Source organism: Ceratosolen solmsi, unplaced genomic scaffold, assembly GCF_000503995.2.
Source record: "Ceratosolen solmsi marchali unplaced genomic scaffold, CerSol_1.0 scaffold1, whole genome shotgun sequence".
In the NCBI taxonomy this organism is placed as follows: Eukaryota; Metazoa; Arthropoda; class Insecta; order Hymenoptera; family Agaonidae; genus Ceratosolen; species Ceratosolen solmsi.
Window position 1 is genome coordinate 4,881,220 of NW_011948415.1, and position 20,935 is coordinate 4,902,154.

General features: G+C 30.3%; 1 protein-coding gene across 1 annotated transcript in view; it reads left to right on the forward strand.

Annotated features, from left to right (window-relative positions):
• ssh (Protein phosphatase Slingshot) overlaps window positions 1-20,935 on the forward strand; it is a 225,680-nt gene that overhangs the window by 106,062 nt on the left and 98,683 nt on the right. Inside the window, 1 exon segment of the mRNA XM_011495493.1 lies at window positions 107-266. Within this exon segment, the coding sequence (XP_011493795.1) occupies window positions 107-266 (160 nt within the window).

Here is a 20,935-nt window from a genome sequence, read left to right on the forward strand (position 1 = left end):
CGACGCTTGTTAATGCGCGACAAATGCAAGCGAGCAAAGTAGAGTAAGCAAAGTAGTTTTAGCCATCGTCATAATCTAATCTCGGTCCTTTATTATCTCATTACAGCTTGAGCGAATGCTACTTCGCGGGGAAAGGCGCGGCATTGGTCTTGCCGCCGAACGAACGAGCCCGGCCATCCCGTCGCGTCTCGGCTGCAGGATGCGATATTCAGCAGCATCTCCAGTCGATGTTTTATCTGCTGAGACCCGAGGAGACCCTGAAAATGGTGAGTGACAGCCAAGGGCTTTCTCAGACGAATCCCTCCCATATGTGCCCATGATAGATTCCTGCCCGATGATTCTCTTGCAATCGCAAGCGCGTTTCTCATATTAATGATCTCTTCCTTTCATTTTGAATTGATTATGATACATGATGAAGGCTTTCACTCGAACTTTGGAAGAATACATCGAACGATGCACGCATTATTTCTTAACGAAAATATAACTTTATATATGCATTTCTTATGCTTTATTATGCTTATAATGATGATATTTGTCCACTATCCTGAATACAATGGAAATAAATTTACTGCATTATAAAATAATTTATTTGTTAATAATATTTTGTTCTAAGATGATGAAAATTTTACGTACTAAAACTAAAAATTATATGTTTATTTGTATCTCTTAACAATTTCGGTAAAAGCTACCAACGATCTATGAAAGTCGCGTATTTTTACGCTCCATAATTAAAATTTTTCTTATGAGATTACAACAGGATAATCTACGTTTGATAATTGACGGTTTCAAATCCAATGGATCTATCTATCAAATTAAGAAACACGAAACTCGTTTGATTCTTCTATAAGAAGTGTTTCTTCTCAGCTCAAATGCTAAGTAACTAATTAAGATGTTATTTTCCATTCGTGATTTTGTTGTTTGATGGATTATTTATGTATTTACGGGTCGTTTCTCGAGTCTCTCGCACTCTCTTTCACTCTATTTCTACTTCGTACGGATACGATTAGATGCATTCGGTAAACTCAGTTTCGTACAAGTATCTCGGTTCGATTATACAAGTTTTTAAATATAATTATGATGATTACTTATTGATAAATTTGATTTTTAAATTTATACTCTGAGTATCAAATTTTTATTTAAGATTATAAATTTGCGAGTGCAGCTTAAAATATGATGGAAATAGTATTTATTTGAAAAAGCCTTTTTGATTAATTTTATTTAAATAATTAATGGATTACATACTTATATAAAATTTGTATTTCAACAATAATTTTTATTTTCTCGATTATTAAGAAATTATATTATTGATTTTTCGTAAAATTATTAATATTTTTCATTATAATCATATAATGTTTAGATAAGATTGAGAACGAGAAGAAAATTATACGAAAAATTAATTTTCAAAGAGTTTTATTTATTATCGCGAATATGGAAAAAAAAACCTATGAAAAAGTAAAAATAATTAGTTGGATATTTTTTATAGCAGTAACCAATGACCTAATATCTTAAAAAAAATACGAATTTGTTATTTTAATTTAAATACAGATATTTCTTAAAGTATTTCGTCAATAATATTTTTAGAAATAAATCAATGTTTCTAATTTTCTTTTCTATTTCGCGATATTGCATTGTCGAAAATATTCAAGTTTATATCAAGCCGTTTGCCTAATCAATCAATCAATCAATCAATCAATCAATCAATCAATTAATTGTATAATAAAAATGCCCTTACTGAATTCAGTCATGTCACTAGTTCACATTACATTCACATCATTGATTTGTGACTGATATGTAAGTGCCGTTCAGAAATTTTTTTATTATATTATTATGTCGATTAGGTAAAAATATCACACGTTTCTTTAACTTTAGCGTGAAATAGTAAGACTTTTTTATATAGATTATGTTAAAAGTTTTATGCCGATAGGCATAATCATGTAGTCACCCACAAAAATGCTGCAATACCGGATTTAAAGAATTTGTTTATTATAATCCTACAAGTGAAGAATAAACACAATAAACATAATTTAGAATAGACCGTTAAAATGGCTATATGTAACAATGTTGGATATAATCTTTATATAATCTTTATCAGCTATAAATTTTTCCAAATATGGCTGGATTATTTGTCGAACGATTCGTGGCAATGCAACATAAGGCAAGACCACATTGTTTGCTGATAAGGTTAATAAGAGATTTAGTCGTAAAATTCGTGTAGCCTCCGTATAAATCGACTTCTTCCCAGTGCTCGATCCTCGTAGGTTTCCCCGACTCGAGATTCATCAGCTCCCGTAATCGTACGTACTCACTCTAATTGCGCGGTTGTATCTAAGAACGAACACCGATGCTATTGGCGGTGGCGGCGCCGATCTCGCCGATCACGTCGATCACGTCGATTATCAATTGTATAACTGTGTTCGTGGGGGCTTGTTTCGGTTACCGGGGAACGGCACCTCATCGTCACGTAACGACCTTGAACGACGTGTCATGACTTTCTCCCGTACCTTGGGTGACTGGTGTCATAAAAAGCTCGATATTTTTATTCTTCAATTTGTTGACGCTTCGATTCATCAGGCTCTTCTCATCAGCCCCTTGTTCTTATCGTATATTCTTACTATCTTTTCCCATATGCTATTTAAGATCATAATATCCTGCCTCGTAAAATTGCAAGTGCGTGTATCTCGTGCGCTTACGCGAAAAGGATTGCATCATTCTCTTGAAATTACGAAAATTAAACGAGCCTCGCTAATGGTTTTTTCTTTCTGCCCTTCAACGTACTATGTATGTCCCAATAGTTTTAACAGCAAAAAATTCTATTAACAATCATTTCTCCATGTTGTAGCAGATGTTAAAGTTTATTATGCATAAACAATGCCGAGTTTTGCTCTCACTCATTATTGGCAATAACGTGTGACTTAATTACGCAGATGTTACACAGAGCACATACGTAAGAAATGCGACAAAGGCTCTCCGAAACAACTCCAGAGCCGTAATAAATATTCCATCGGGAAAAACTCAATTCATTATGCACCATCGTAATTCAACACCTGTCTCGGGCTTAAATAAAAAAAGTTTGTATACACACAATGAACGCGCTTCGTATCCTCCCGTCAAGATCTTAATCTTAAGCGCGAGTAGAGTAACCCATAAAATAATAGCTCAAGCCTCGAGGACAAACGTCCTTTCCCTCTCTACCCCTGTACCTCTCGGTAGGCGAGCTCCCGAGGCCTCGCGATGTAACAATATATAACCTGTGCCCAGTGTGGAAACGCGAGCGCGCAAACTAGTGACCTTGAGGCTCGGGGCGTTGTTTCGCCGTCGTTCCAATTAGAAAGCGCCGTGGCTTTGTAACGTACGTGTAACGGAGTTCGCCCGAGACGAGTTTTAGTAATTGAGCGCGCGCTCCAAGGGGGAGGATAAGGTGAGATCGCCGATAACCGATAAAGGTGCTCGTGAGTGGCCCTTGCCGATATCCTCGGCTCGGCTCTGCGCGGCAGCGGGGCAGATTTTTCGACCCGATAATGAATACAACCGTCCTGGGCCTACCGCCGTTTCGCGAATCACGACAATTATGGAGTGGATACGTATGGTTCTGTTCTACCATTCTGCCAAATAAATACGTATTTTCAACTTATTAACGAGTCAGTCCTTTGTCTTGTCTCATTCATCGATTAGCACGACTCAATCTTGCTTGTTATAAAGGGATCCTTGTTTTTTTTTGTTTTTTTTTTTTTTTTTTTTTTTTTTGTTTTGGATATTTTATTTTTAATGATTTTCAGAGCATATTGAGCAGAAACAATAACTGCGGACAATAGGATTTTCTTTCTTTCTTCCAAAAGCACTAAACTCTTTTCTTTTACCGAAAATGTTGATTTTAGTTCGAAAAGAAAAATTATATTAAAATTTCTAATATATTTCTATTTATTTTACATAAAGATCTTAAAGTCTTATCTTGAAAATGTGAGTCTTATGTGAAAATAATGAGAATCGTTTAAAATGATTCTTCAATTCGGTCATTCATGGCATTTATTAAATGTTATTCTTAATGTGCTTAATTCATTCTAGAGAATTTTGAATTCTTAACAATGAATTTTAAAAACGCAGTAATTATAGTATTCTCATGGATAAAGTTTTTATTTTAACAATTTATATAACGTCGAAACGCAAGTGTACAAGTACAGTGATTTGCTCGAAATTAAATGACGGTTCTATTTGTTATTGATCAATGTACTTTTGATAAATAAGAGTGAAATACGTATGAAAAATAGATTTAATGATTGACTTTCGGTAAACATATAACAATAAATTATAAATTATCGTCCATAAAATACCTAAGGTATAGTACAGAATATGAAGCAAAATAAAAATTAAATTCAAGCACATTAAACAAATTATATTGAATTACGAATGTAGACGCTATTGTAATCATATAATTATTGTATGATAGCGATAAAAGAAAGTGAACGATATAACTAAACCTTATTTTCAAGAAATACTGGTTACGAAGCAGTGGGAAAAAATATAGGTCGACTCTCCAACTGTTGAATTAGAAAGATTGTATCGTGGAAAAAAAAAATAACATGAACGATGAAATACAACTGAATAATCGATTATTATAATGGAAATAAAAGTATCAAAGAGAGAAAAGTTGATTTTTACTTCTTCGTTTTCATTCCATTTAAGCATTTCATATATTGAATAGATATTGAAGAATAATGAATTGGCCTTAGCTGTAATTCACAAGATAATGAAAATAAAAAAATTAAAATGTATATGGTAATTACTTATTAAAATTCATTAAAATATGCATTGGAAAATAACCACAAAAACACATGCGAATTGAAATTTTTATCCTATTAAGTTTTAATTAATTATTTATATACCATTAGGAATATTGAACAAATCTTGTAATTTTTCGGTTATTTTTTTCTCTTATTATTGTTATACAAAGCTGACTAAAAAAATATTACTAGATGATGTACAGAGGATTATATTGCAAAAGTAACTGTAAATATTTTAACTAATTTTTATTTATTCTACTTTCTTTCATTATTTACATTATGAAATATTTTAGAAGTTTTTTCTTATATAGTACATTTGAAAAATTGATATTTTATATTAATTATTTGTACATTTATCTATGTATGGTATCGCATTTCAGTAATTTAGACCTTAGAATCGATATACAACAAATAGTTTGCATAATTCAGGATTTTGTTTCATATTAAAACTCGTTAATAATAATGAATAACGTTTATAACTCCAACAGAATTTCTTGAATTTAATTTTTAGTTATAAATTAGATAAATAGTAAAATTATTATGCCTTTATGATCTATTACATTGATTATTTCTAATCAAATTTAGATTTCATATATATATATATATATATATGTGTGTGCGTGCGCGCGCGCGCGCGCGTGTGTGTGTGTGATGATTAGCAACTGCTTTTTTCTTTATACATATATTAACAATTAGATTTAATATATTTTATTTATTTCTTTGTTTGTTTGTACATTTTGGGCCGATATTTTAGTATCAACATAAATTATTCTTTCAATTATTATTAAGTTTTTAAATAATCTTCATTCGCGTAATTAATAGCATTGCTTTGGAGTTAAGAATACATTAAAAAATCATAATTATTATCGAGTAAGAAATATCACTCGACTATTACGCATATAATTTAATAGATATATAGTAAATATTATAAAAAATCATTATGAAAAATACGACATTTTTCATCCGACACTTATCTAAATCAATATCTACTCTTATTTTATTTATATTCCTATTTAAATTATGTATTTTACTTTAGTATTATTCGACTAAACTCGATGGTAATAGCCTACTTCATTTTTGTAATTGTTATTCCAAATAGATATTAGAAGCTATGATTAGTAATTTAACAGTAATAATATTATTAATATGATAAAAATTGCTGTAAGGAAATATGAATTTTTTTTTTTTAATACGATCGCTTCTAGGTCATCTTCCCTATACTCGATTCACGTTTATCTTGCAATGCACACTAATTTTCATTTGTTTCATTTCGATGAATATATATTTTTACAATTGAGATTAACTGTACGTAAATTATTTGATATGGCATTGCATGCAAGCAATTTAAAGTTTGCTGAAACCATGGGATGTCATTTGTCAATCGTATATATTTGTCTTGTGTAGTACGTATAAACGCATTCTCTTGTAGTAACACAAGATAAGAATAAAAGTTCTCGTAATGGTAATTGGTATGGAAATTCTTGGATCAGTTTATAAATTATTTCACAATTGCGGTTTGCACGCACATTATTTAAATGAAATAAGTGCAAAGTGTTGTAATATTAAGTTTTGTTGCGATGCAAAAAAGTTGAGATCATAATTTCGGTTAAATTGATGTTTGTCATTTTTCGTAATAGTTGAGCCGCGCGCCAAAAGCAATTATCTTCGAGGAAAAAATTATTTTTAATTCTCATATTTTTCTTGCAACTGATTCTCAATGATATTTTAGTGACTACCAATATTTACTGTTTACATAATATCATAATTCGTGATTTTTAAATTAAGAGTGAGTTTGAAAGTAAATTAGAATATTTCTTAGAGTAATGTATTCAACTTAATTCAATCGGACTTTTGTATAATTATTAATATAACTTTAACTTAATATAGTTGTATTATAAATAAATTATTTAATTCTCAATATTTTTCAAGCTTCGATTATTGTTATTTTATCAATCATTTTGCCATTTGTCGATAGCACATACAAAAATTAAGCTTTTACAATATTATTCTTATTATTCACAGTGCATTCACAATATTTGAACATTAAGGTCGATAGTATGTAATAGGAAATTAATCAATTAATTGAAATTTTTTTCGTTATAACATTTAAAAGTTGCTTTTCTGTGTATATCCTTGCACGTGTATAGGATTATTAAAGTTTGAAAGTGTCGAGTTCGCAGTGATGTATATTTATTTAAAGAGTATCGGTACAATTGTATTATTGGTGAAAAAAATTATTGGTTGACCGCATGAGTAGTTGCGTCTCCCATTGAAATACTGCATATATGATTATCGGTGGCGCGTGCTTCTCGTAATCGTACTCTCGTCTTCCATGGCCTTGATATTCTCGTAGCTCACGGACGATTAGAATGTGTGCGTACATGTTGATATCAAATATGCATAGGGCCAACCAGCTGATCCGTAGGCAATTTAACCAAAGATCCCACTTTCTAAAAATAATGTTTTTTCTTTATCTCTTATTGCTGCTGGCTTCGTTTTGTCTCCCTCTCTTCCTCCCACCCTTCCCCTTCCCGTCCTCACTATTTTTAACAGAAAATATTGCCAGACGCTGTTTTTCTGCTCATGTAAAGCGTATGTAATCGCTAGCCTGTTTAACGCAACCAGCGAAACGAAAATAAAGAGTTATAATATTTTTTTTGTATCATTTACATCGCAAGATGCATGGCTTTATAATAAAAAACAGTTTTTTTTTGTAGACAAAAGATATATTATATTGTAAATTTGTATAGAAATAATACAAAACTGACTTTATTGCTGTGACTAGACTTGCAATAGTTGCAGTAAGTTAGTCGTGTTTTAACTTATGTCAGTGCTATTACTGCAACTGTTTTTCTTGCGAAAGAAAAGTACTATGTACTACGTACCTTATATTTATATATTTATATAAAATAATAATTTGATATTTCTATAAATTTATCCATAAAATTATTATCTACAAATAGCTTGAGCAGTGTAGTATATGAGTAACGCTGGGATTCAAGATATTTTTCCAAAAAGCACAAACTTACATTCGGTATTTGTAAGAGATGTATAATTAATCTTGTACGTTTGAATTCTTCCTATAGTTAAATAATTATTAATTTTTATGTAAATATGATGATTGGTATCGATTTCTGTATATTTTAAATTGTTAATTAATGAAACATCTTTCTATGCAGATTTTAATACAATTAATTTGTATATGAAAATTTTTGTGAAAAAGGAGACGAAAGAATTTATAAGATAATGCTAAGTGTATGGTGAATGCCGACCGATTTATTATTCATTTTTCCGTTAATATTTACTCATTGACCTCGTGTTAATAATTGTTTTATTTACGATACGTTCATCAAGCCGTTAATGTCATGAAGCTGAGTCCACGAACAGGAAAAATACGTACGTTTATATGTACGACAGGTCGACGGTCTAAATTATTGTCTCTCATATTCAAGGTCAGGACAATTATTTTATTGTAATACTATTTTACATTGTTCTGTGAATCAGATTATTACAGAATTCAGAGAAGAGATTAATTAAAGCTGTGCAGTGACTTTTTATAAACTAAGAATTGGTGTTGTATTTAATGGACTTATTTAAAATTTCTCCAGAATCGTTGAATTTTATTGGGTATACCATCATAATATCTTTGTTTTTCATTGTGAAATGTAGATTTTTGTAAAGTCATTTGCTTATAAAATATCTGTTACCGATAAATATAGACATATTGTTAACAAAAAATATATTGTCTCATTTTTAACTCTTTTTTTATTCAAATAGTACACTTCTGTGCATAGGTTATAAAATAAAATTAAAAATATTATTAAGTAAGAATAGTAAAAATTGTGACATTAAATATGTAGAGAAAATTACACTTTATGAAAATAATATAATAAAATCTTCTCATAATTCCAAATGATTCTACAAAAGTTCTATAATCTTGTGAAATTTATATAAATTTCTTAAGATTTTTTTCGATAGTTTTATGAAAAAGCCAAAGTTCCATATACATAATACAAAAGTTCAATATCTAATTTCAATTTTCCTTTTATCCTTAGCAATTATGTAATATTCGATTCTCATTATCGATATGTATAATAAGAATCAAAACTTAGGGAATGGTGTTGCGAAACAACCTTACGGACTTACCCGTGTAAAAGGATTATGATTCAAATGTTATATACGTGCGAAGGAAATAGGATAAATGAACTTTACGTGCGCTGTGCATTAAAATATGAAGAAAGTCAAAGAGTCGGCGAAGACGAACACGTGATCGCACTGATAATGTGAGTAAAAGCGTAAAAGCAGCAACGTATTGGCAAGTTCGGCTCTTCCTCGCTTAAATATCGTCGTTCGCGTTATACGTGATACGATTGCTAATGTTTTTAACAAGACGCATATATGAATATTTTGATTACATTCGAGCGTAACGGACTTTTGGCAGAAACAGAAAGAGTAAATAACCGCGACCGTTGCTGCAATATATTATGCTTATGCTTATCATAAATTATATTTCTAAAGTACTTTTTTCTAATGAATGAAACCGATGTTTTAAAGAATTTTCAAAAGTTTCATCTCTTGCTCTAGCTGATCTATCATCTATTTAACGTTACATTTTTTTTACGAATACGCGCATACAGGCACGCCCGTACGATTCTAGGTATAACTATTAAATTTTTATTATTCTTACTATTACGATTACTATTACTACATGCTACTATTGTTATTATTGTTAGTGTTGTTCTTTCACGCATTTCTCAATATAAGAATATTATTGTTTATATTAGTAATGTATAAAAATTAATACTAGTTACTACTAACATACGTGTTATGAAGTTGTAAAAATTAAGTTTATCAAAATACTTTTATTTTAATATTTCACATTAAGTTCTCAGTGTTATAATGCAAAGAAATATATTTAAAGATCGCTAATAGTGATAATACAGATAGATTTTAGTAACAATTTCATTGCTACTGATGCAAAAAGCAATCTATTTAATTATAGAATATCTTTTATTTGAATATACTTTAGATTTTGATTTTGATTAGAAAACTCTGTAACTACAAAATATCAATAATTGTAGTGGAGAAATATTCTAAAGTTACTTTTTTTTTAGTCAACTAATACTTAAATTTATATAATTACAATGTATTGCGCATCACATAGTTACGATATAAAATTCATAATATATTTACTTAATTTTTATAAATTCTCTTTCACTGCCTATAGATTTAATCTTAACGTTTTTTTTTTTTTTATATTACAGGTAAGCCGTAGATATGTTATTTCACTCTTCAAAACGTTTCCGGCACGTAAGTTTAAGCACGATATACCACAAATTATCTATTGTTTAGAATATATAAATATTCTCCGATTAATTCTTCTCGTAACCGTCCGAGTTCTTAAGAAGAATTAAATTTTAAAATTGTTATCGGATAAAGAAGCATATAAATATCACGATAGAATATTATCAGGCGATGGTATTTGTTTTTTCTCTCTTTCTTAAACTTGACCGAACGTGAATCGAATTGCCGATGCTATTTTATACTTGAAATTGATTGTTGCTCACCCGGAGTCAGCGGCGACCCACTTGTCTTGTTTGCTCGGGTCGCTGGCGACGAAGATGACGATGTCGAGGATAGACGTTACAAAGTTGCGTCGCCTGTCACTGGGAAAGAAAAATCATAACTTCCGGTCGACCCAACACAAACCGACCACAGTTGAACCAAGTAATTCCCCGGAGCTACGAGCCCCCTTTTTTCTCCGACCACCAATGATAGATACTTGGCTTTATCGGTTTTTGTTTTTCTGACTTAACTGTCTGTATATACGTATCTGCTTGTTTTTTTTTTTTTTTTTTTTTTTTTTTTTTCTTACTCGCTTAATCGTATTTGATTATTCTTTCATTATCAAAATGCGGTAGAATTTTCTGAATACTAATGGAGGAATAAGTCCCCATTATAATATATGAGAGATTCGTGTATTTCGTGTATCTAGCTAGCTGCGCGCTTGCGTATGTGCGAAAAATTGATTATGGTTTTTGCAAATTTTGTTACCGTATGTACAAAACATAAAATCCATTCAACTTAACGGGATAAAAATTTTCAACCAGTAAAATGTGCATGGCTGCGATAAACTCAAAAATCATTGAATTTTTTAATTTAAAATTGAGGATGCGATTGCAACAATGCCGCTTGTATATTGGTTATTGTACTTTGATAGTAAATTTTATAAGTTTCTTTAAATTAATGAATTGTTTAAAAGTAGAATATAATATTTATATTAATCAATAATCAATAGTTAGCATAGTTGATTATGTTTTTATTAAATAATAATAGTAGTAGTAGTAATAACAACAATAACAACAACAACAACAATAATAATAATGATGATGATGATGATGATGATGATAATAATGATGATAATTAAAATTATCCTTTTTAGTATATCCTTTACTGTTAATAGCTTTTATATTTTATTTTGAGAGAGTAATTTTTAAAAGGCATACGATTATAACATTAATTTCTGGATATGCATGCATGTAATAATTACTGGAAGTTTGAGTCCCTCCTTCGAATATTGTAGGCTTTATCTGTATTTCCTTTGTGAATTCACTTTTATCTCTTTTAAATTTGTTCTCAGTAAAACCCCATTACCGTATCGAAAACCAGTTGGTCGTACATGCATATCAGTACCACCTGGTAGACTTTTAGAAAATGGCCGTACAACGTATCCAATTGCTATAGGGGTTCCCGCATTGCTGAAGTCGTCCATTTAATATCTGTCGGCACGTTATATTTAGAAGGACGTTGTTTTATATACATTCGATTGCAAAATTTTATCTCAAAGTTATCAAATTCTGCAAATGAAACTTTATTAATAGATAGGCATTAAAGTTTCAACGAATTTTTGTCCCAATTAATATTAACTTATGAATTGCCACTATGATTCAGTGTATCTGTAACATATAGCTATAATTTATTTGATATTAAATCTAATTTTGTATTAATGATAAATTATTTTTGTAGGTTATAATTATTTTAAAAAGACTAAATTTAAGCTTATTTTTAGCATTAAATACTTATCCCTCATGATTTTACAGAGAATTCTCCTTCTTAATTTTTCATTATCTTAAAATGTAAAAAAAAAAAAAAAAATTATTTTTTATGCATAGCTTTAAATGCAAAATTTCTTTCTCCATTAATTTGTTTGAATATTGGCAAACATTACTTTCGATTATAAATGGAGCAGCACTTTGTTTAATATTTGTAAGAAATACAAGAATTTTTTTTAATATATCATGAAAAATAAGAATTTTCTTGTAAAGACCATGAACGATTAGAATAGTCCGAAAAAAATGCAAATATTTATACGTGTATGGTGGAATAAATATATTTGCAGAATATTATAGTAAGTCAACTACATTATTAATGATAATATATTATGTTCTTGCAACATAAAAATAACTCTCGCTTCGACGCTTTTGGTAATATATAGAATTGCTTCGCTAGCATCGAATTCTTTCATGAGATGAAGTCTGTCGTTAGCTTAATAAGCCTCTGGCAAAATAATAAGTGAGTCCACGCATCCGCTCATTTCATTTCATAAGCGGACTAACGTTTAGTAGTAATAAAAAATGTAATAATAAGTTTTATTACGTGATCCGTACTTAAGAGTTAATTTATCCTTAATCCATGTAGACGTTGCCAAAATGCGAAGAAGAAAGAAAGTTATGAAAGACTGCGGTAAACCGAATAGAAAAAAAATGTGCGTTAGTATATTAAAAAAAAGTATGCTTTTATTTATGATTAATATATATGATAATTAAATTATTAGAGTCTCATTGCTTTATTCAAAGGTTTTCTTCAACGATGATATCCTTCGTTTTTATCGTGAACTGTTTTATTATTTTCATCATTCAATATATATTTTTAGTCGATCTATGAAAGTACATGTACAATTTAATAATAAATATATCGTAAATATCTTATTATATTATTAAGAAATGATTTATTTATATAATTAACATCATTTTACGATTAAATTTTTCAGGGCAAGTCGTCGTTGATCTTGAAGTATTAAAACTACGCATATTTTGTCAAATTTACGTAGTTGCCTGTACTTAATTATAATTTTATCGTTGAACAATTTTATTCAAAATGAAGATTGCAGTATTATAATAATTATATTTAGACGAAATAAATAAATAAATAAATAAATAAATATTTATATCCTTAGAAAATAATAATTTTTTGCTTTATTCTACTCTTTATTAATAATAACTTTAATATACATAGCATTAAGCTTTTACTGAAATATAAGATTTTTCGATTCCAGTAGCATTTTCATGTAATAGCAATTTTATGTCATTGAATTAATTAATTCTCTTATAATTTTTTAATCCGACTATTAAGAAATTTTTGGTTCTGCATAGTTATATATATCGAATAATAGTTATTATGTAATAGGCTCACATACATAAAACATAAATTTATGACCCCGATATATTTAGTACTCTGATTAATAATTATATAAAATTACGACAGAATACATTAACAATCGTTTTAAAAAAATTTCATTTCAATAGTAATTTATTAAATAATATAAGTATAATATTTGTACTTATGCATTCTGTATGAGAGGAAACTGTTTACAACATTTTTTAAACGAAAATCTAATTTTTCTGTTATCAAAGAATGGCATTATTATAATTTAATAATTTTTAGAATTATTCAATGGCTGCACTAACAATAATATAAATTTTTTGTAATTCTATAATTATTTAATCGAATGTATTTAGTTATTCCTAGGAATTTAGGTTTTTTTTTTTTTTTTTGAACATCTTTTTTCAAATGTCTTGTAGAAATTTATATAATCCGGTTGGTCGTATTGCCAACAGTATGAGGTGTCGCAAGAGAAAAATTCTGTAAACAAGAGTATGAACACCTAGAGTCTCGCAAACTCTACAGAGATGCGCGCATAAAGGGCCGGAAGTTCGCGAGCAAGCGATCCGAGCGATTAATGGCGGACACCACGAGGTCGCTGACACTTTCCACATAAAAGCTTCGTCCGTCTACAGCAATATATGAGCGAATGAGAGAGAGAGAGAGAGAGAGAGAGAGAGAGAGAGAGAGAGAGAGAATGAGCGAGTGAGAACGGAGAATGACCGAGTACCGGCTGTCCCGTAAAAAATAACGGAACGGCGAAAAAGTTATGGCATTACTGGCCTCGGGCGGGAACACTGCACGAATTTGCTTACGATACTTGCTTTTGTTTTGTCTCTTAATGGCCTCTTGTGGGCGGTTTTTCCCACCTTTCGAAACAATATTTTGCTGCCAGGATGCATTCTTTGGCGGTACAGCTGTGGAATGCTTCGTAAGCCCTTAACAGCGCACGCAGAATCTTAAACGCAACCCTTTGCTTTTCTATCGTTTCACTCATTCTTAAAGGATGCATATATGTGTGGTTTTACCTTTTCAAGCCAAGATTTATAACAATGGAATAATCACTTAATAATACAATTAAAATTTAAGATTTGTTACGCAACGTTGTAATGGAAAACGATCGTTCATTTTCCTATTATTATTCAAAGGATTTTAAATAGATACACGGCAAAGATTGTATTGAAAAGCCAATCGCTTTTTTGTCTTTGTAATTCATGCATATACTGCAATGTATACGTTGGCTTTGTTTTACAAAAATAATGGGCAGTGAATTAAGATCGCATGAATTAAGATTGTTTATGGTGTATAGGAGCCTTAGTGAATGCCAGTCGCTAAACATTGACGTGAAGCAAAAGTCTACTTTTAGAAAGACCTAATGAAAAGGTATTTCAAAATTTTATTAGTAGCAAGACATTTTCAAACGAATGAATAATTAATAAACCATATTTAATAACGACTAAGGAAAATATTTCTACTCCACTTGCCAATAATTTTATCTCTTATAGATACGAGGCACATTTACTATGAATTGTGGTTTGTAATACCTCAACATTATTCTCATAAATTATCTTGAGATCTTACAGGTTTAGTTGTGATCGTACTTCAAATAAATATTAAATGATAATATTTTCATTCTTAAGAAGATAGAAAATTTATTACATAATAAATTAAAAAAATAATAGAATATGTTTTCATTTAATTTACTCGCGGCGAGATTAATGTAATCATTTTTTAGTTTGTGCATTAAAGAAAAAAAACAGTAATTATTAAGCGCATTGCGATATTTTAATTTACGTACAAAAGAGAATTTTAATCTAGTATTATTTAAAAATAATATTAAAGTACGGTAACAGCAACTTTTCGTCACAATATAATAACAAAATCAAACAAATTTTTTAACTCGATCTTTATCTCTTAGTTTTATGATTTATATAGTCATTGAAAGAAATTTTCAATCTCCCCCGCAATTATGAATGTACAGTGCTAGAAGAACAATGACTATGCACGGTGATTTGTAAATTTACTTTAATAACAATGATAATTCGTTGAAAGTGAATAGTAAGCTAAAGAATAAAGTTATAAGTAGACTTAAAAATAAAGTGGATCATTGCATTTTATGGGAATATATCACGACTAGTTTAGATGGGTGAATGTAACTGAGCGACAATTGAAAACGAGTCACGTAGAATTTACGAATGTGCGTAGTTTAACAATACACAATTTTAAAAACAAGATAAAATGGGTGTTAATTGTGATTGGAGAATGAAAGACTATATGCATACATACGTATGTGCGTGTATTTGCCTCCAAGCATGCATATATATATATATATATATATATATAAATATATATATATAAATATATATATATATATATATATATATATATATATTCAGAGAGAGAGAGAGAGAGAGAGAGTGGGAGAGAAATTATTGCTCACACTTATGAACTTTTTTGATATTTCACTAAACATGCTAACCCTCGCTGTGTGACAATAACCTGATTATGTCAGTGGCACGTCACCTGTTTTCTGCCAGACTCCCTACTCATTGTCGTAGTGTGTCAGTGGAAAAATAATTAATGGGATACGGAGAGGGGACTGCTGTGAAAGGAATGGAAAAATTATTAAGCGTCATTCACACCAATTAGAGCCAAAAGCGTTTTTAGTGAACAGCAGTAGCAGTATATTATTCGATATTAGCGTCTTACTAATAATATCTGCTCAGGATTTATTTTCCTTTCATTCGGTCACAAGTCCGCGGACTAGGGTAATGGTACTTTTATGCAAATTTCATTATTATATCTGTTATAATTACTTTGTATATATGGTCGTATTTACGGGGTAACGGATGTATAAAAATGGCGTGCAAATAACCTTAAAAAATATTATCATTTCTCAAAACGTACTTTTTCGTATGAATTGCGCAATGCGCAACACCTCATTAAACCGAGCCTGCTGCGTGCGCATTGGTATGCGAAAGTGCGAAAGGAATACAGCTGCTTGGAGTTTGCTTTCAATAAAGCACGATGTGAACGTCAAGGCGAAACTTTATTTCACCGGCTGAAGTAATATGGAGGAAACGAAGGCTCTTCGCCGTTTCCAATGGCGAAGAAAATCGCCGTTCGTGTCGTCGACTCGATAATCCAGTCGCAGCATCGCTCATACACTTGTCAGCCTAAGCGCCCGTTGCCGTCGTCACCGTCGCCTAATCTTGAATGCTCGAAACCTCGATAATTACGGATGCCAGCCACGTGGCAGCTATAGCCAAGGATCAATTTCAATTTAATTCACAGCTTCGAAATTGATCGAGCCAGACGAAGACGGATGCGCGACCGTACCGCGGGTCGACGAATTGGGGCCAAATTAATGAGCGGCCCAATTTCGCGACGTCGATCGCCACGAGATCTAGGCTATCTTGGCATAATTTGGCACGGTCGATCCGAGAGTTCGGACTTTTGCGAGGGAAATGGAGCGAGCGGAGTCAAAGGAGAGACGACGAGTAGAGGAGAGGCTGAGAGATGATCGAAACGAGCTGCCAGAGCGGCTCCACTGGCTGACTGCGTTAGCCTATTGTATATAAGCGCTTGTTCGCCTCAGTTTCTTTCAATGTCAGCTTTGCTATTTTCCCTCAATAGGAAGTAATAACGTGTCGCAGAAAATTATTTGCCTATTACTTTATAGCGCTGCGATTAAGTAAAGATAATTTCAAAGAACAATTGATAAGAGTTCGATGAATGCTTTCTATAGGCATTTCTTTGGCCGTTTTAATGCAACGACGAAGGTGACAGCTGCGTTTCTGCCGCTTCCACTAGAATTTCAATCCCAATTCAATCCCAACAAACGGATCTTCCATTCACAAGTATCGAATTGCATTAAAGATTTGATATTGCTTTAGTATTTCTCGGAGATAGACCATTATAATTAGTAATTTGTGAAGTTTGTTACACTTTAACTTAATAATTTCACACTAAAAGGTAAATTGTACCATTAAATTCACCCGTCGTTTATATCTCATTATAGAAATCATTGGATTTTAATATTATTAAAGATAAACCATTATGAATGTATTTGCATATTATTGAAAGTAAACATAGTAAATAAAATAATAAGATAAAGAAATAAAAACAAAACAAAAAAAAGTCCAAGATTGTTAACCAATTGGTATAATAATTGGCATCGATCAATTTATATGTCTTAGATGCTTTGCGAGTGTATGCTTCACCAACAGCTTTTTCGTACTAAAATTTTTATAATACAAAACTCAGGCTATATTGTGGCTGTAATGAGGTAGGGAGAGCAAGAACAGAGAGAATGTTGAAGCGAGCATGAGAGGAGACTCCAATTTAAACAAGTTAAATGAAAAGTCAAACGAGTACGCGCATGAGTGAAGGAATCATGAAAAAACAAAAACAAAAACAAAAACAAAAAACAAGAAAAACAAAAACAAAAACAAAAAACAAAAAACGAGCAGTCTGAAAAGTAGTTCTGATGGCTGCTCTTTTGCTTCCATTCAATGCACCTACGACGTATCATTGACAAGTACGATGTAAGAATTTACAAGCGCGACCTTTTGTCATTAGTAATGTTTTCACGAATTTCATGCTTGTCTGATCGATAATTTCGTGTCACTGTCCCACATAAGCTTTTCAAATATAGGCGATATTTCTTCTTTTATTCATTTGAATGAGAAGACTTATTCGAACTTATATCATCGACATTCATAATACCTCGATTTCCTAGTTTTGCTTTGCAAAATCAATTGTTTACTAATTAATGAAAATAATTGCTTAGAGATTGTACGTTGATGATACTACATGGTTTCTCACCTTATTTTCATTGATTTGTTTATGTTTTATTTGCGTTATATGAATGTGAATATGAAGCTTTACTTTATTGGTGCGCTACTTAAATTCACAAATTTATTTGCCGAAAGATCAAGAATGGAACGGATAATATGAGTTTGTTTTAGAGAGTACAAAATTCGAAATCGTATTTTAGGGAAAATAGCAATGCGGCGAAATCAAAATGATTGTCGTACGTACTTTTTCATTTTTAGAATATTCATAAAATATTCTGCATTGGCAAACTAAAATGTAGAATGCAAATGACTTTGTTTCAATTACAAAGTTCAAGCTGTTATTAATAAAATTATATGAAACTTTTAATTAACCTTATGTGACTTACAAAAATATATTTGGAATAAATATTTACGATAATGTGCACGATAACATTAGATAATTTTAAGAAAACTCTTAAAAAGCATCGTTTGAAATTAATAATTTCTATTGTCCACGTAGTTTCTAATTATTGCGGTACAATAAAAAAAAAAAAAAAAAAAAAAAAAAAAAAAAAAAATCATACGTTCGATTTCTAAAAATTCATTGTACAAGAACTACCTTGAAATAATTCCATTTATTCCTTTAATACATTCAAATTACGTTACTTTTATTCTTCTTTACATCTACAATTAACTTTTTGCATGTTATTTATGCCTAACGTTCAATAATGCACGTAACAATTATTTGAATTATGCTTATTCGTTGAATCAATTATAAAACAGATAAAGTAAGTATATTTATGAAGTAACAATCATTTTAATAATTAAAGCATTATGTACAAATATCCGCCTTCTTTTAATGTTAACTTATCAAACTTCGTAATAGGTAAATTCAGCGTCGTAAGATGATACTGTTTTCTCTCATTATGACATCGGTAATGATAATTAATATATTACTATTATTTACGGCTAGCCATACTCGTATAATGATTTTGACTTGGCAGCTTTGGCATTATCTTATCTCTTAAAGATATATTGACTCATTTCGATTGTATCAATGTACGTGAATTATTATGTTTTAATGGATTCGATTCGTTATGTTATGTCGTTTGTTCGTTAATTGTTACGTCATAAATATTGTTATATTTTAATGGATTTGTGAATTTTTGAAAATTTTTATTATAATTCTAGCAATTGGAAAGTAATTATTGAATATTACTCAATTTCATACGGTAATTAGAATTTTTTTCATTTAAGTATAGTGAATAAATCGGTTTTATGATTATATCTATTTTTTGTATATAATTCATACATGAAATCTGCCTGTTTATATCTTTTATTAACTTTATCAATATCTGCAAGTGATTAATTTTGTGAAGTGAATAATGTTTAAATTTGATTTTTTATGTAAAATTTTTATAATATTTGCATTTTAAAACTACTTTTTCTTTCATTCTTCTTTCTTCTTTTATCAATTAATTTAACCTTTGAATTAAATTACTGTCACATCCAACTGGGAAGCTTGTTGTTATTAAAAAGTGAAGTGAAAAAGTGAAGTGATGTTAACCCTTGAGGGTGCGTAGGTATTATGATGAGAAAAAATTTTGATATATCTATAGTGAATGTCACAGGCTGTTTTTGAAGAAATAATATAAATGTTTTAACTACTCGCTTAAAACAAAATTTTAATACAGATTTACAAATACGTTTAAACTTTAATTTAAGTTTTGGTTAATAATTGCGAGTGTAAATGCTGAGTAAATAGTTGGTGTATTTCGAAATTGAAATATTTTACATTAATTCAATTTTCAACTGAATGTTAAATTTAATATCTCTGCATATCGTTTCTCTATAGCATTATTATCGATTTCGTATGACATTAGTATTATTTAATTACTAGGCGAGAGACACGTTTGTCCTCTTTAAGACATTATAATATATAATAGAAGCATCAGAAGGAAATAATGAACGCATTGAAATAAATTTACTAAAAATTGAAATATTACATGAAAAAATATGCGTTCGCCGAGGAGATCGGCGTTGTTTTCATTGAAAAAGTCTCATTTGTAATAACATAAATCAAATGTTGATTTATTGTTAGCGACAAGTACACATTTAAATTATTATTCAATTCACATATTTGTCTTTCACATATTTGTATTTTCTAAACCAATAGCATTTCTAATGGGTACGATGATGTTGCGCAATTTACTTGCACGCGTACAAATGCAATCAGCATTAACGTTAATATCAACATTAACGAGCTACCATTTAATATCTTTCCTTAAAGATTCTGGGAAGTATGATTTTTGTTGCGGTGTTAAAAATGTTAGAATCGCTGTTAAATTTCAACCACACTTATAGATAGTTGATAAATTAGGGTGTAATATGAGTATAATTTAACTTAGTATTTTGAATTTATGTTTAAAGAAAATGTCAATTTAACAAATGAACAAATTACGAACAGGAGCTGTTGAAGTGTTACATAATTTTGTGATTTGTGGACTATGCATTCGTATTATTTAAATCGATTCAAGAAATTTTTACGGTAACGAATAGATCCTGAAACATCTAAGATTTACATTTTTTTGAAAACATCGCAAATATGATTCATGTTTTTGCATATGGCAATTAAATTTTAGAATAATTAATCAAAGTTTAGGAAGTTCATAAGCGAATATGAAAGACCGTAAGAACAAGGACTGCTGATCCTAAAACGTGATGTGAATACATTTATCTTTTTGTAAACGAGTTTCACTGGAATATGCGTTGAAACGTGAGTTTAGCTCGACGCGTGCCAGTGGTCATACAATATATCGCGCGCGCGTGTGTGTATTCATTAGGACTCACTTAAACTCGCTGGTGAACATACGTGATTTCAGACAACAGAGATTTCAGCAAGTAAAACACGAAGTCTCGCCCGTCCTATTTTTCATT